The following is a 14,273-nucleotide window of genomic DNA, read 5'->3' as shown; positions in this document are numbered from 1 at the left end:
TTTTTTTTTTTTTTTTTTTTTTTTTTAAGCAAGAGGATGATAAAGATGGAGTAAGAGAAGTGCAGATGAGCTGGAGACAGGACATTCATTCTGCAGCAGCACATGGTGAGGCTGGAGCCCTCTGTGCAGTGGCTTTGGGGACTGACGTTTGTGTGGAAAGTGTAAATAACAAGAAGAACTAGTTTCCAAGCACCTGATTGTACAGGGAAGGGAAATACAGCAGAGGAGGTTTCACAGTTTTGTTTTTTTTTAAGTTAAGATAAATGAAGATCATCCAGTTGACATGCCAAGGGGAAAGAGCCCATGGAGGGGAAGGCTTGAACTTACAGAGGGTGTGACTTGCCCCACAACCTTCTGCAGATGAAGCAACAGAATCTCCAGGAAAGGCACAGGGGAACTTTGGTCTTAATTGTGGCAACTGTGTCTTTTTCTCCTGAGTAAGGAGAAAATGAAACCAAGCTTGGCTCAAATACGGATCCATTCTTAGGTAAGGAGTTTAGAAGTCAGGGAATTAAATGTCTGAGAGGACCCCAAATCCCGAGAGATACCTTCTCTTTCAGTCCCACACCTAAAACGTTAGCAAATGTTGTGAACAATAAATCTAATGGAATGAACAAATTGGAATCTGTACACCTCAGAGTGTCAGTAATGCTCAGATAGGTTCTATGATGCTACAGCATTCAGCAATCTGGCTAATGAAACTATAAAGCAAGGTGTTGTGCTGATGGAAACAGAGTGGAGGAGTTGAAAATACAAGCACAGGACAATGGTATTAGGAGCAAATGGCTTTAATAGAGAGTACTCTCTTAGCCGGTGGTCTCAAGGTCTTGGTGAAAATGAATGAGAAGAGAGAGGAGGAAAGTTATAATTTGAGATTTAAGATTTTAGCAAGGGAAACAGTCTGCCTAGTTCCAGGGGAGGGAGGTGTTTACTGGAGTTACTCAGGACCTCAGGGAGAGTTGCTGTGAGTATCCACAAGCAGCCCAAGTCTGCAGATATGGGAGACTAGAATGCAAGTTGTGCAGAGTTCTGCGTCCTTTGCACCTGTACAGGAAGTGCCAAAAGAAAGCACTATGCTCAATATATATTAGCCTAAATGCACTGATTCTTTAAAATTCAAGGTCAATTTAGAGTTGACCTATTATTTAACATGGTGGGGATGGCAATGCAGGGAGGAAGACGGGGGCTGCAGCAGGCTGCATGAGCCTCCAGCTGAGGGGGTGAGAAATAGATGTCTCTGTCTCCTCCACAACTACACAATACTCGGAGACGGTTACCCAAAGATGATTTCCCACCATGCTCCCTGTCTCATCTACTCATCCAACATTTTTTACTGTGCACACTACTCACAATGGTTATGCAATGAGGACACAGGGCAAAGACACCCAAGATCCCTTTACTCAGAGGGACACACACCAGGACAGAGGCCAACAATAAACAAGAGAACAAACACATACTTGAGCCATGAATCTTACTGAACTCCTGAAGGGTTAAGTTTCCATGTCCCTTGTCAGTAAAATTGACATTACATAAAGGAGAATGCAAATAGGCCTGAACTGAAAATATCTTAGCTTCTAAATATCTAAACTCACCAAGACACATATTTTATTTCCTGTTTGCCTAGATATCAAGAATCTGAGGCTAAGAGGCCCAACATTTTCTCCCGAGTCTAGGTCAGAGTTTTAAAGAACTTCTATAAAACTAGCCTTTTAATGTTTTTGACAGAAGTGTCTCATTGAATGGCTAGAGGAAAGGAAAAGAAATTACACTGCTCACTGTGTTTAGGGAAACATCTGAAAATGTTCACGGCACTCTTATTCACCATAGCAAACACGGAACAACCAAGCTATCATTGAGGAGAGAAGAAGGAATGACAAAACTGGCGGGTAAATACCAGCATGGAAACACGAGTGCCTCAGAAATGGTGGTGAGTACCAATGGAGATTGGTCAGAGATGGAGTACAGTACCACTTTTATTTTGTTCTCATCTACTTTAAGATGGGGTAAGTTGCTAAACTGCCTGGGCTGGACTTAAACTTGCAATTTTCTTGCCTCAGCTTCCCAGAGTGCTAGGATTACAGGTGTAGCATTACAGGTGTGTGCCGTCACCCTGGCATAATACCACTTTTAAAAGTTTCAAAGGTAAGTATTTCCATGTTTGTGTATGGTATTCTCACTACAAAATGAAAAGTAATAATAATCAAAAACTTTTGATTACACATTACCTCTGGTGGGAGACAGAGAAACAGAATAGGAGAAACCTCATATCTAACAATACATGACAATTTAGTTCTTGGGTTGCATGATGAGCTTATGAATTTTCATTCTATCATACTTTGTTGTATAATAGAAAATATATGTCAAGATATCATATATATCCTTTTAAAACTATATCAAAATTAATGAAGAAAATTATGTTTTCCACACAATGGGGAACTAAATTATATTTTTATACCTAGAGTTTTTTAAAATTTCAATTTTTACAGAATGACTGACTTAACCCTAAAGAATAAAATATTTTACAGGACTCTAAAACTAAAATATATTTGGGGAAAATTTTTTAATGTAAATTAATAAAGAAGCCACAATTTAACATAATATTCTCTCAAAATCGAGTCTGACATTTGAAGGCAAATTAAATTAAATTAATTAACATACCACAAGAAAATCGGGGCTATCTGTGTTGTGAATGAAAAGAAGCAATCCATTCGCTTGGTCAGTTCTGAACTTAAGAGAAATCTCAAAATCCATTCCGCCGCAGAACACATCTGAATGGAGCTCCAGGTACCCTGTAAGAACAAGAACAGGTACATATTAGCCATGTAAAGCAATCCAGCAGCATCTGCGGCATGCTCTCACCAGGTAAATGCCTCACACACAAAACAGGCCAATCGATATTATAAAATCCCCCGTGTACCTATTCCAACAGGGCAGGATCAACTTGATCCACCTTTTAAAGGAATCCAATTTGTTTCCTAGATCATATAAAAATCTGTATTATGCAAAGTGATTATGTATTTCAAGTAAGCATTAACAGTAAGTAGTCACACTAAGAAAAACAGTGTGACGGCACTGCTGAGAAAAAAAGCAATGGAAAAGCACACGGGTCACAGCATTATCAGTTCTGAAGGCAAACTGAGGTGTTTAATAAACAACCAACTTCGCTGGAGACATTTGTGACACTGACACCTGTAAACCAAAAACTACGTGAGCCACCAAAAATATTCCGTGCAAATATATACTTATGGATGTTATAATTGTTACCTTTTCAGGTTGTAAAATCCATTTATGTGCTCACGGCACAGCTATGCACTTCCGTAAGAATAGATCGTACAGGTCAAACAAGACAAGGAGGGACACATGCCAATAGTAGGATATAAGGGCTGCTACAGACAGGAGCGGGAATCCAACGGCCCACGTGTTGAAAGGCTTTCTCCACAAGGCGGCGCTATTGGGAGGTCGTGGAACCTTCTGTTGGTGGGGTTTAGCAGGAGATCTTCAGGTCTCCGGCTTCGAGAATGTGGCAACCCGGCTTCTCTGCAGTCTCTTGGTGAATAGTTCTGCTCTCCTATTAATTCCCACCATAATATACTGCTTCACGAACACAGGCCCGCAGCCACAGGCTCAAATGATCATGGACTGGAACCACTAAAACCGTCAGCCGAAATACATCTTTTCTCTTTATGTCGATTATCCCAGATATTCCGGTAGAGCAACAGGCTGCTGACTAACACCCTGACAAACAACCCCAAAGCCTACCTGCTCCTAGAAACTGGGCGCCCGCGCTCAGTGAGGCAGGGCATCCCTCCCAGCTGTTGTAGACATTGACTCGTTCTTCAGCACTCTGCCAATCCAGAGGTTCCCAAACAGCAGAGGGACTGGAATTCTTCATAAAATGCACATCCTTGAGACAGCCCACAAATCCTTTCTGGGTGATCTCTACAGAAGGTAATAGACATCAACACACGCACAAGACTTACTTGGAGAGATTCTTTTCAAGCAATTCATTTTATTTCCCTTAAAAACAAAGACATAGGCGATAGCTCTCACCACCCATTTACAGGAAGCCCCTCCTAATTCACGGAAACACCACCCCACTCGCGATGTTACACGGCAGTAATTATGTGTTGAGCTGTGGTTCGGTTGTCGTCCAGACACAGATGTTTATGCAAAAATAATGGCTTTCTAGGGCTGACCGATTTACTACCCTTCACACCAACACAGAAGTCCCATTTATGATGCTAAAGACAAAGAGCTATAACAACTTTTAGAAGATTGAAGAAAATCTCTCCACTATGGCTGTACTTTATAGTACAGTTCCTTCATTAGGATGGACTGATCCCCTATCCACTGATGATTCAATCCCACATTTAGGATTTTGTGTGCTGTTGATTGTAAGTGTGGAACTCTCCAGATGAGGCAGACATGGGGTGCTGTATATGAAAATCTTAGGCAACGGGATTGGGAGAAAAATGAGAGAATCAGGAAGAAAGCAAGAAAAATATTGACAGCAGGCACGTCTTATACAGCTACACCCTTCCCCATGGGGGAAAAGTGTGAGCTTTTGATTCCAGGGCAGGTGCTCACCAGCGGAGATCTAACAGTCAGTTTGTGTGGGTGTCAATTTATTTGTTTATAATGGAGATGTTCATGGTCTCTATAGAAGGAAGCACTTGATATCAGAATAGTTGGTTCTCATACCTGGTGCTGCCATTGTCCTAAAAGGCAAAGAAGTAGAACAATAGATGTGTGTGTGTGTGTGTGTGTGTGTGTGCATGTCTGTGTTAGAGTTATTTCTAGATCACCCTAAATGAGTCCAATGAACGAAGACTCTCTTCCCCAGAAACATTTCTGAGGAGGTAACTGTTGTTGATTTTGAAAATTCAAAATACCTCTTCCAACTTTACTAAAAACATTGTGTTTCTTTGGATCTTTTTCACCGGGATTCCATGAATACCACCACTTGGACAGATCACCCTCCTCGGAGCCCTAGGTGCTTTGTAAATCTGTGCAGCTGCATTGTAATTTTCTGGGAGAAATTTAGGAGTGAGAATTTGGGAAAAACCCTAAAATCCTTAGTAATGCATTTTGAAGGGTAGTTATTTTCTGCCTAAGCTCATTTCATTCATGTTAATTTTTATTAGTTCTAGAGTGTGCTTTTGTTCTCTTGTCCTAAAAATGTGGAATTATTTACAGAATTCAATTATAGTACTTATAGTATGCTGCTGGGATTGCTGTTTATATATCTATCTCTCCATTGTGGCAAAGACCGCATCTTAATCATCTATGAATATCTAGGCAATGGTTTACTGACAGTCATATACTCAGGGAATGGTCCTCACCTGTTTTGAGTGTAACTTAGGCTCACTCTTTTCTCCTATTTCTGGATTATTTACGCTGAATTTAAAACCCTATACAAACAAACAAACAAAAAACCCCTCTATGCACAAGTCCTAAAATAATGTGCCTATGACTGAAATTAGGACAATTCACTTCAGCAAGTGTTTGCTAAACTTTTTTTTTTATACCAAGAGCCAGGAAGGAATGAGATAAATACAGATATTACATGATTCCTTTCATTCAGAAGAGCCCTAAAGGAGAATTCTGACACGCGGACATAGAAAACACAGCATGAGGTGGGAAATAGCACTTATTCACACTTTTAAATACTGGAAGTTTGGGGGATAATTTGTTGCCCTGCAGTAGCTCACCCGGGTCCCTCCTGGGGATGGTGTAACCCAAAGGCAGGCCTCCCACAAACAGCCCTGCATCGTCTCTGATGATGGTGCTGCCTTTCAGGGCAGCTGAGGAGCCTGTGGAAAAGGAGAGAAAGTTCAGTTTCAGCAGGATGATCAACAGCTGCTAATTTAACAGAGGGCAGAGCCCCTCTCTGAGCTGTTCGACACCACTCTGTCCTGCTGCCCTCTGACTTCTGTGCTTCCCTGGTGCCCCTGGGGTCCCTGCACGTGACGGGGGACCCCTCCTCCTGCCCAGCATCCTCCCTCAGGATGAATAGTGAGCTGGGCACCAGGGCCCAAAGCAATTTTCCCGGTGATTTTCTGTCATGATGCAAAGTCCCCAGTAAGACTTCTATCTAACTCTCCCCTGCTCTGGGAGGAAAGATAAATTTCACTGTTTTTATTTTTCAGAGCCCTACACATTAGCTCTACTCACATCCGGTCCCTTCTTTGCTGGCAACACTCAATTTTCAGTCTGCACCTTCCCCGAACCCAGACTTCTCCGTAGACTCTGGCCTCAGCCTGCCCGGCGTGTCCACTTGCAAATCCAGTAATCTAAGACTTAACTGACCCATAGCTCACCTCTGAGCATCTCTCTCCAACTCTTCTCCCAGCATCTTGCAAGCCCCTCGTTTTGACAGCTACATTCCTGCGCCTACCAAGGTCTGAACCCGGAAACTATTCACAGGCAGGGCCACTGGGGGCCAGACCCTAGCTCTGGGGGTCTGTCCGCCTCCAGCTGCCAGGGGTGATATGCAAATGAGGGTGCAGCTGTGCTCCAAGAACACGAATCCGGCTCACAGGTGAGTTTACCGAGTCCTGTTCTGCAGTCACAGCACCGCAGCCTGTTAATTCGATTCCCACCACACATCCAGAGCCTGACTGCTTTTCATGTGTTCACAATCGTCGCCCTGGTTTGAATCACTGTTCGTCCTCATCTGAATCGTGACACAGTGCTACAGAAGTCCATAAACTCATCTCCACGCTTCTGCCCTCATTCTCAAAATGTATCCTTCAGCAGAGCAGCCAGAGAGGTTCCACCAAGCAAGCACTCGCCACTCCTCTCTGTGCTCCTGCTCCTGCGACTCCCCTCCTTCAGAAGGAAGCGATTTGGCCTCAAAGGCCCCTGTGCCCTGCTGTCCTATCTCCGCCCGCTCGTACCCCTTTCCCAGGGGTCTACTTGTTGGTCCTTGGCAAGTCACCCAAGGAACGTTCCTCCATCTCCTCTGGTCTCTGCCCAAGCGCATCCTAGCAGAGGGCTTGCCTAAAAGCCCTGAAGAAAATGCAGTTCTCTTCTCTGCCGGGACACAGGCACATCCACAGACACCCGCCTTTCCCTCCCACCCTGCTCTCCACTCCTAGAATTTACTACCCCTTCATACGTGTTCAATCTTTGTTTATTCTGTTATCTGCCACCCGTATTCCTGCAAGGTGTCAACTCTACAAACGTTACGGTTTCTGTCTAGATGCACCCAAGAGCCACACACACTCATGGGTGGGGCTTTTGGGAGGCGATTCTGGGGACTTTTCGCTGATTTGCTGCTCTAAGAGGCTGAGAATGGTTGGAAGAGGCAGGTCACCAGGAGCACAGCTCAGAGAGTTTATCTCCCTCCTCCACCCTCCTTCAATCTGCCCTGCTGCTTCTTGATCAGGACAGGAGCAGATTTTCTCCACATCTGGCCCTTCCACTGTGCTGCAAGAACTAAAACCCTATAAACTCTGAGCCAAATATACCCCTCCTTTCTTTAGTTGTGCGTGTTGGAAATATTGTGTCTCAGTGACTGAAGAGGGAAGTGACTAAGCCAACAGAGTTATGTTTACTTTTTGTATCCAGAGTGCATAGAATAGCACCTGGAACAAAGTAGGTGTTCATGTCTATTATATGGATGAACAAAAGCTCTCATCACACAGGTTCATTATGTGCCATTATGTGAGGATGGCAGATCGAGTGGGGTAGAAATAAACTAAACTTAATAAATAAAATAAACACAAGGACAGGACTTGTGTGTGCAGAACACCAGCTTGATGGGTACACTGTGGAGCACAGTTTACCCTCCTGAGCCTTGATTTCCTCACTGCTAAATGCAGATAACTGCTTTCCTCTACTTTATTTGCTTTCTGGAGGTCAAAAGCGCCACGACGAAACGTGACCCAAAGCCCTCGCCCTTTGCAGAGGATGCATAAGACAGAGTGGTGACCCGTGACTTTGTCCTCAGTTTGCTTAACGGAAGCCTGCATGGGGGAGAGCCCGGGTGCGAGGCACCGCTGCTCAGGAGCCGCTGAAGCTCAGCAGCAATGCACACAAAACTGCGCAGAGATCTCTGCGACGGGAGAGATGCAGAAGTCTGCGTGCCTGGTAAAAAGGCAGCATCAGGTCGGCGGTGCAGCTGCACATGGACCGGAGGGCTGCTTACCTGTGTACTGACCGTCCAGGGTGATCTGGACAAAGGTCTCGTGTCTCACAGCGATGATCTCGTGCCACCGGTCATCGCTGTACTGCTTCCCGTGGTCAGTAGTTGTGGTGACTTCCACTGGGGACCCCTTAAGAGAATGAATGGATGGATGACGACTTCTCAGAAAACACAGACACACGGTGATGTACGCGCTAGAGGCCCATATACACATTGTGACTTGATGATCCTCATACAAACAGCCATAGCTTTCAGACCGAACTGAAAGTTAAAGCTGATGTTTTATGTGGTTCTGTCGTTCCTCTGATGGATGGTTCTCAGTGTCCAGGGCCAAACCTGGAAGGAACTTCTCTGTAGAGTAAGAATCTCTCACAAAGGCACTTGCCTTTTGAGTATCTGTGTTCATAGTGGAAAGTAATGAGCTTTGTATTCTAAAATTTGAGGTTTTCATTTTCATGGCAGAACTATATAAAAGAAGGGAAGAATTTAAAACTAATAGGATACAGTGGACCCTTGACATACGAACTCAATCGGTTCCCGAGGGCTGTTTGTAACTCAAGTTGGTCGTAAATCAATACAGCTGAGATCTGGATGCTTACCTGGGCACATGCTATAGATAACAAGAGGCAAATGAACCTTCCACTAACCTAACTAACCCAAGTTGTTCCTGTGTCAGGCCGGTTGTAACTTGAGGGTCAAGTGTATCACTGAGCATTCATTTCTAAGATAGAGAAATGTCAGGCAAGTTAGTTTCTCTGACCTTCACTGAACTGCTACTAAGAAGGAATGCAATTAACACTAAATATTAGCGAGTAGTTAACCAGGTGTGGTGGTGCATGGCTGCGATCCCAGTACTGAAGGAAGACGAGTCAGGAGGACTACAGGTTGGAGTCCTTTCTGGACAATTTAGCAAGACCCTGTCCCCAAATAAAAAGGAACACAAGGGCTAGGGATGAAGGTCAGTATGAAGGTTCTAGGTTCAATCCCCAGTACCACTAAACAAACAAAAAAATCACAGTTAATACCTGAACTTGAGCATGGGATAAACTTACTACACAATGCTTTGTAGTATAAGGCCCACCTGCAAAGTCTGGCTGTCACAATGGTGTAACAGCTAAAACTGCATTCCGAAGTGTTTAGGACCTAGGAAACGGAAGATGCCAAGAAGACAGATCAGCAAAAAGGGGGTGAAGGAGGTAAGGAAAAAAGAAAGAGAACTAGAAGGAAAACTGCAGTCTTAGTACTACAGAGATAAATGAATACTTTCTCAGGATGCTATCAGTAATCTTTTTAGTCTCAATAAGCAAATAAGACTGAATTAAGTAAATTCCAATTTCATCATCAACTTCATTTACTACAGTTAAAAAAATACAAGACTATAAAACTACATGAAAATCAGTTTATTTCCTACTGAATAAAGTTGATTTACTTAAGAAACAAAACCTCATTCTAATAAACCTTTATCGTAAAAATGAGCTTGGGTAAAATATCGTAATTGTTTTAATTATCTGAAATGTTGCACCAAACTCTAATAAATTTGCTATACTGTTTTTCATAAGAGGAAACTGATAATCTTCCTGTGAGGCAGAGCTGGAGATTGATGTAGAAAGCACAACGTTAACATACAGCATCTTAAGCGAAACGTTGTTTGTCATTCCCTAAAAGAGTTGCAGTGATACAACATGCCCATTCTACACATTGAATCAGCTCCTGTCGGATCTCATGGTAGATGTGACAACATGTGTGACACACAGACTTTTATGAGACCAGAGTCAAAAAAGAAAAACCAGCTTTTCATGACCCGAGAGTACGAGAGGGTCACTTCTCATGGGGACAAAATCCCAGCCTTCACAGACAACTTGATGAGTTAGAAACATGACCATTTGGACCATTTCTAGTCCTTGCATTTTCTGCAGGTTGACTTTCTATGTATCTGTTTTCTTCAGTACATCCTTTTATTTTCTTCAACACTATTTCAACATTTTAATATTTTACAAACACACATTTCATTATCGTGGTTTAATAATTAAAAGCAGAACTGGTGTCGTGCCCAATTAATGTGCCCTGGTAGCTTGCCCATTAGTTTTCCATTAGTGAATTCAACAATACCTAATGGGATTACTAGCATGGGATGCTAATTGGGCGTGACATAAGAAACTGGCTTACTTCTTAGCATACCCTTGCTAATGATGAAATTAATGAGCATTTTATTAAATGCTGTCTCATCAAAGTGTACTTAGCGTTAAAATTGTTACAAACGAGGCCGCATTCCAAAGATCAGGTGTCTAAGTGGCTCTTCATATTTTGTTTGGCAACAACCTGAAACATTAATGATTCTCCACACCAGAAATCATATTTAAAGGAGACAATTTCAAGTACATAACTTACAGCCATAGTATGCCAAACTCGCTTTTATACTTAGAGGAAACTAAAACAGTAATTTTTGATGATAGCTTTAAGATTCTCCCTCTCTCGCTACTCACCCTCAAAGTAAAAAGAATAACAAGTTCTAGGGTCATATTATGCAATTTCTGATTCTTTCCATTTGGAAAATCTCAGACACATAAAACAGATGCTCTGCAGAATTATTTGAAAGTTTTCACTTTCACAGCTTTCTTCTAACTGTAAACAATGTTATATGGATTTTCTGCTAATGTCACTGAACATAGAACACTTAAAAGATAAGCATGGATTGTTATTGGTCCATAAAACATCTGATTAATTATATATTTTTTAATTTATTTTAATTTATGTATTTATTTATTTTGGTATGGGGATCAAACTTGAGACGTTGCACTTACGAGGCAGGTGGAGGAACCACTAATCCCTGGCTCTGATCAAGTATATTTAAAATCAAAATCAAACAAAGAAAGTGTGAGAAGATGATGGCTAACTGTAGAGACTTTACAAATAACTATAGCAATTAATGTTGCAATTAACATTTCTTTGTTAGGTGTCTTAATAATGGTTTCAAGTCTTCCATGAGTAAGATAGAAACATACTTCCAAATTTAAACATTATGAAGGATTTTACCCCTCCTTATAAACATTTATTCAATATAATACATTGAAGAGCTGGCAATTGAACCAAATCAGTTTTTATACCCAGAGCTCCTATGTTAGGCTTACAGTTACATCAAGAATTTATTATTCAAGTTTTATTAAGATATTTTTAAAAAGCAAAATATAAGATGACCTCATGTTACTAAAACCTATGTACGAGAGTTACTTTTAGACTTTCCTAAAGATATTCTTTTCCTAATTCAAAATTTATTTATTCTGAATGGCTTCAACAAGAATACGTTATACATAATCATTTTTTTTCATGGAAGTCAAATTATCTAACAAAGAAACAAAACAAAACCTTGTAGAACCGTCAAAAACTTGAGATTTTCACCCATAAAACTGGTATTATCTTTAATTCGGACTAGTAGTATTTTATCGATAGTTCTCCAATTAGCCAGTCGCTCTACAAGAGGACCCTCATTTATGAAGGTATCTACCACCTTCCAAGGACTGAGCGAGGTCCTCAAAGTAGAGATTCATTTACAGAGAAGTAGAGATTCCTCCCCGACTAGGTTGTATAGTCTGACAAGAAAAGACGCACTAAGCCCACAAGTATCCCAAGGTCTCGGTATAATCTTCTCCTTGTTTGAAGACAAAAGGCAAGAAAACTGGCGGAAAGTGAATCCTAAAGTTTTTTTTTTTTTTTTGACACTCAGATCTTTCATTGGTTTAAATGTAACAGCAACCATCGGTGAGAATTTACTCTTTTCTCTAATTTCCAAATACCTGCTGGTTTGGAAAAACAAAAGAACAAAAACTGGTCGTGGAATCACGCAGGACTGTGTGTGCGCTCCACTGTTCGCTGGTGACAGAATGGGTGAGGGGTGAGGGGCAGCACATCAGGGAGAGGCGGGCAAGACCGAGTGAAGAGCTGGTGGTCCCCACTGTTCCATTCAGCGTAGCTGGAACTGGCGGCAGTAGACAGAGAGGGCTTTTTTACTTTTTGGTTGTACTTGGGGCCAAACTCAGGACTCGGTGCTTGCCAGGCTGATGTGGTGGCCACTGACCTACATCCCCGGTCCCTAAAGAGGGCTTTTCAATATAAAATATTTTTAAAAGATGTTTAAAATGGACACGTGCATGTGCTCAGGCTGTTCAAGACACCTCTTTAAGATGTACCGTGGGGCTGTGAGGGCCTCCTCCCCCAGGTGGACAGAAGGGGGTTCCTGTGCATTAAAGTATTTAAAGTATAAATAATTATATGGGCAATAGCAGGCAAATAAAACAAAACTCTATAGTCTTTAAAGGTGCAACTGCCCTACATTTGTACTAGCAGTTATATTCACTTTCCTTCCCCAAAGGGAACAAGCCATAAAAAGACTTCACAAAGTCTTCCCTCTCTATCGACAACTCTCTGAAAGTACGGGAGGCCCTCAATGCAAGTTAGCAAAGATACCGGGTTCACCCACACTGGACAGCGTTCTGGGAGGTAAGGGAGGCCACCGTCTGCTCCCCTGAGTGCATTGTTTCATAGATCGCCTAAGGATATGTGAGTGCTTGGTCTGCATGATTACATTTGGTAAATTGATTACATTTTCTCAAACACACCCTAAGGCAATCCTGCTCAACCAATCCCTTACTTTTCAAACAATAAATTAATTGTCACTGTGCTGAAAACACAAGGCTCCTGCCTTGTGGATAGAGATTGTTATTCCAGATAGAAATTCACTTACGTGGTAGCATTAAACCTTCCCGACTCCCCTTGGCTACCAATTTGTGGGCATGACCATTTTATCAGGGCTCTGCTTTACCTACTGGCCATGCAGACGGGTTAGGATTGGGCCATCCGGGCTAGGACGGACAGAGCAGCTGGGGAGGCTGACAGTGTGACGGAAGCGGGAGGGGCAGGAATGATCGCCGACCCCTGTGAAGGCCCGTTCTCTACGGCTCTCTTTGCATGCTCTGATCGCTGTAGAAGTCTGGAACACCAGGAGACCCCGGGAGTTTACTCGAAGCCATTCTCAGCCTCAAAGCAACGCCACGGCTGAACAGAGCGTAGCACACTTTGACTCTTTTTCCCCTCCCGCCCTTCGGTCTTACAAAGGGTCACATCCTTCAGGGAGAGGAACAGCACTCACACACAAAGAGGTGACCGGCATGCTTTGGATCTGGCGATACTGTATTTGGACTCGTTCTCCAGACTTGCCGCGCACGTCTGGAGTGTATGAGAGATGTGTTAAACCCCAAATCGGTGATGGACACCCAGCCGCTGGGCCGGAGAGCTGCGTTTCTCTCCTTTCTCATCTGTGTGCCCAGCACCTGAGCGCACACGGCGCCTGGCTGGCCATGCATTCCTGACAAAGTCACACGGGACAACATAAACGACACTCTGTGCCAGTTCTGTCACCAGACCACTGTGCAGCCCTAGCCAGGCCACTTCCCCAGCGCGGGGACGACAGTCCCTACCTCAAGGGCCGACTCAAGAAAGAAACGGCACTGGTGGGAACCTTCAAAGCTCCACAGCTTCGCCTCCCTGACTAAGGTGATACCTTTACATTTTTTTTTAATTCATTCATGTTTCCCTCTCCTTCAACTCACTATTTTTAGCAGTAGTGAGATTTATGGTGGTTTTTTTTTAGTAGTTATTTTTTTTTCCATTACCATATTTCTATTCCACAAATGTCTAGTCAACCTGAATTCACAGATTCAGGTTTAACTTAATTTTTTTAGCTTCATTATTTACCAGGGCTCCTTTTCAGCATTTTGGCCTGCAGTTATACACAAATAAGTAAGGAATTTGCTGATTTCTTTCAATACATTTGTAAACAATTTGTTCCTAAATAATGTTTTCTGTTGTTTATTAATTTTCTCATCTTTTTTTCTTGTGTACATATTTTTTGCTTTTGGAATCTCTTCCCAGGAGTATTGATAGTATGTTTATTTTTTCATATTTTTATTACATACTTTGAGAAATTCTTCAACTTTATCTTCCAACCTACTAATCTGGGGCTTAAAGTGTTTCTTCTAATGTCCTTAATGTTTTCAAATAAAAAATATTTTCAGCGCCAGGGATTTAGCTCAGTGGTTCTGGTGTCTGCTTTGCAAGCGCAGGGACCCAA

At 42.4% G+C, this 14,273-nt stretch overlaps 1 protein-coding gene across 1 annotated transcript in view; it reads right to left on the bottom strand.

The window, feature by feature from the left end:
- The window catches only part of Ush2a (usherin), a 678,059-nt gene that overhangs the window by 394,514 nt on the left and 269,272 nt on the right, over positions 1 to 14,273 (bottom strand). The window contains exons 22-25 of the mRNA XM_033762039.1: positions 8,153 to 8,279; positions 5,712 to 5,813; positions 3,760 to 3,939; positions 2,659 to 2,789 (exon numbers count right to left, since the gene is read on the bottom strand). Coding sequence (XP_033617930.1) covers positions 2,659 to 2,789; positions 3,760 to 3,939; positions 5,712 to 5,813; positions 8,153 to 8,279 — 540 coding nt within the window. The remainder of the gene's footprint in view (positions 1 to 2,658; positions 2,790 to 3,759; positions 3,940 to 5,711; positions 5,814 to 8,152; positions 8,280 to 14,273) is intronic.

This window comes from Fukomys damarensis, unplaced genomic scaffold (assembly GCF_012274545.1).
Source record: "Fukomys damarensis isolate Sample0158 unplaced genomic scaffold, DMR_v1.0_HiC HiC_scaffold_11, whole genome shotgun sequence".
NCBI classification, from domain to species: Eukaryota; Metazoa; Chordata; class Mammalia; order Rodentia; family Bathyergidae; genus Fukomys; species Fukomys damarensis.
The sequence above is the reverse complement of the archived record's forward strand: the minus strand, read 5'-3'. Positions and strand labels throughout refer to the sequence as shown.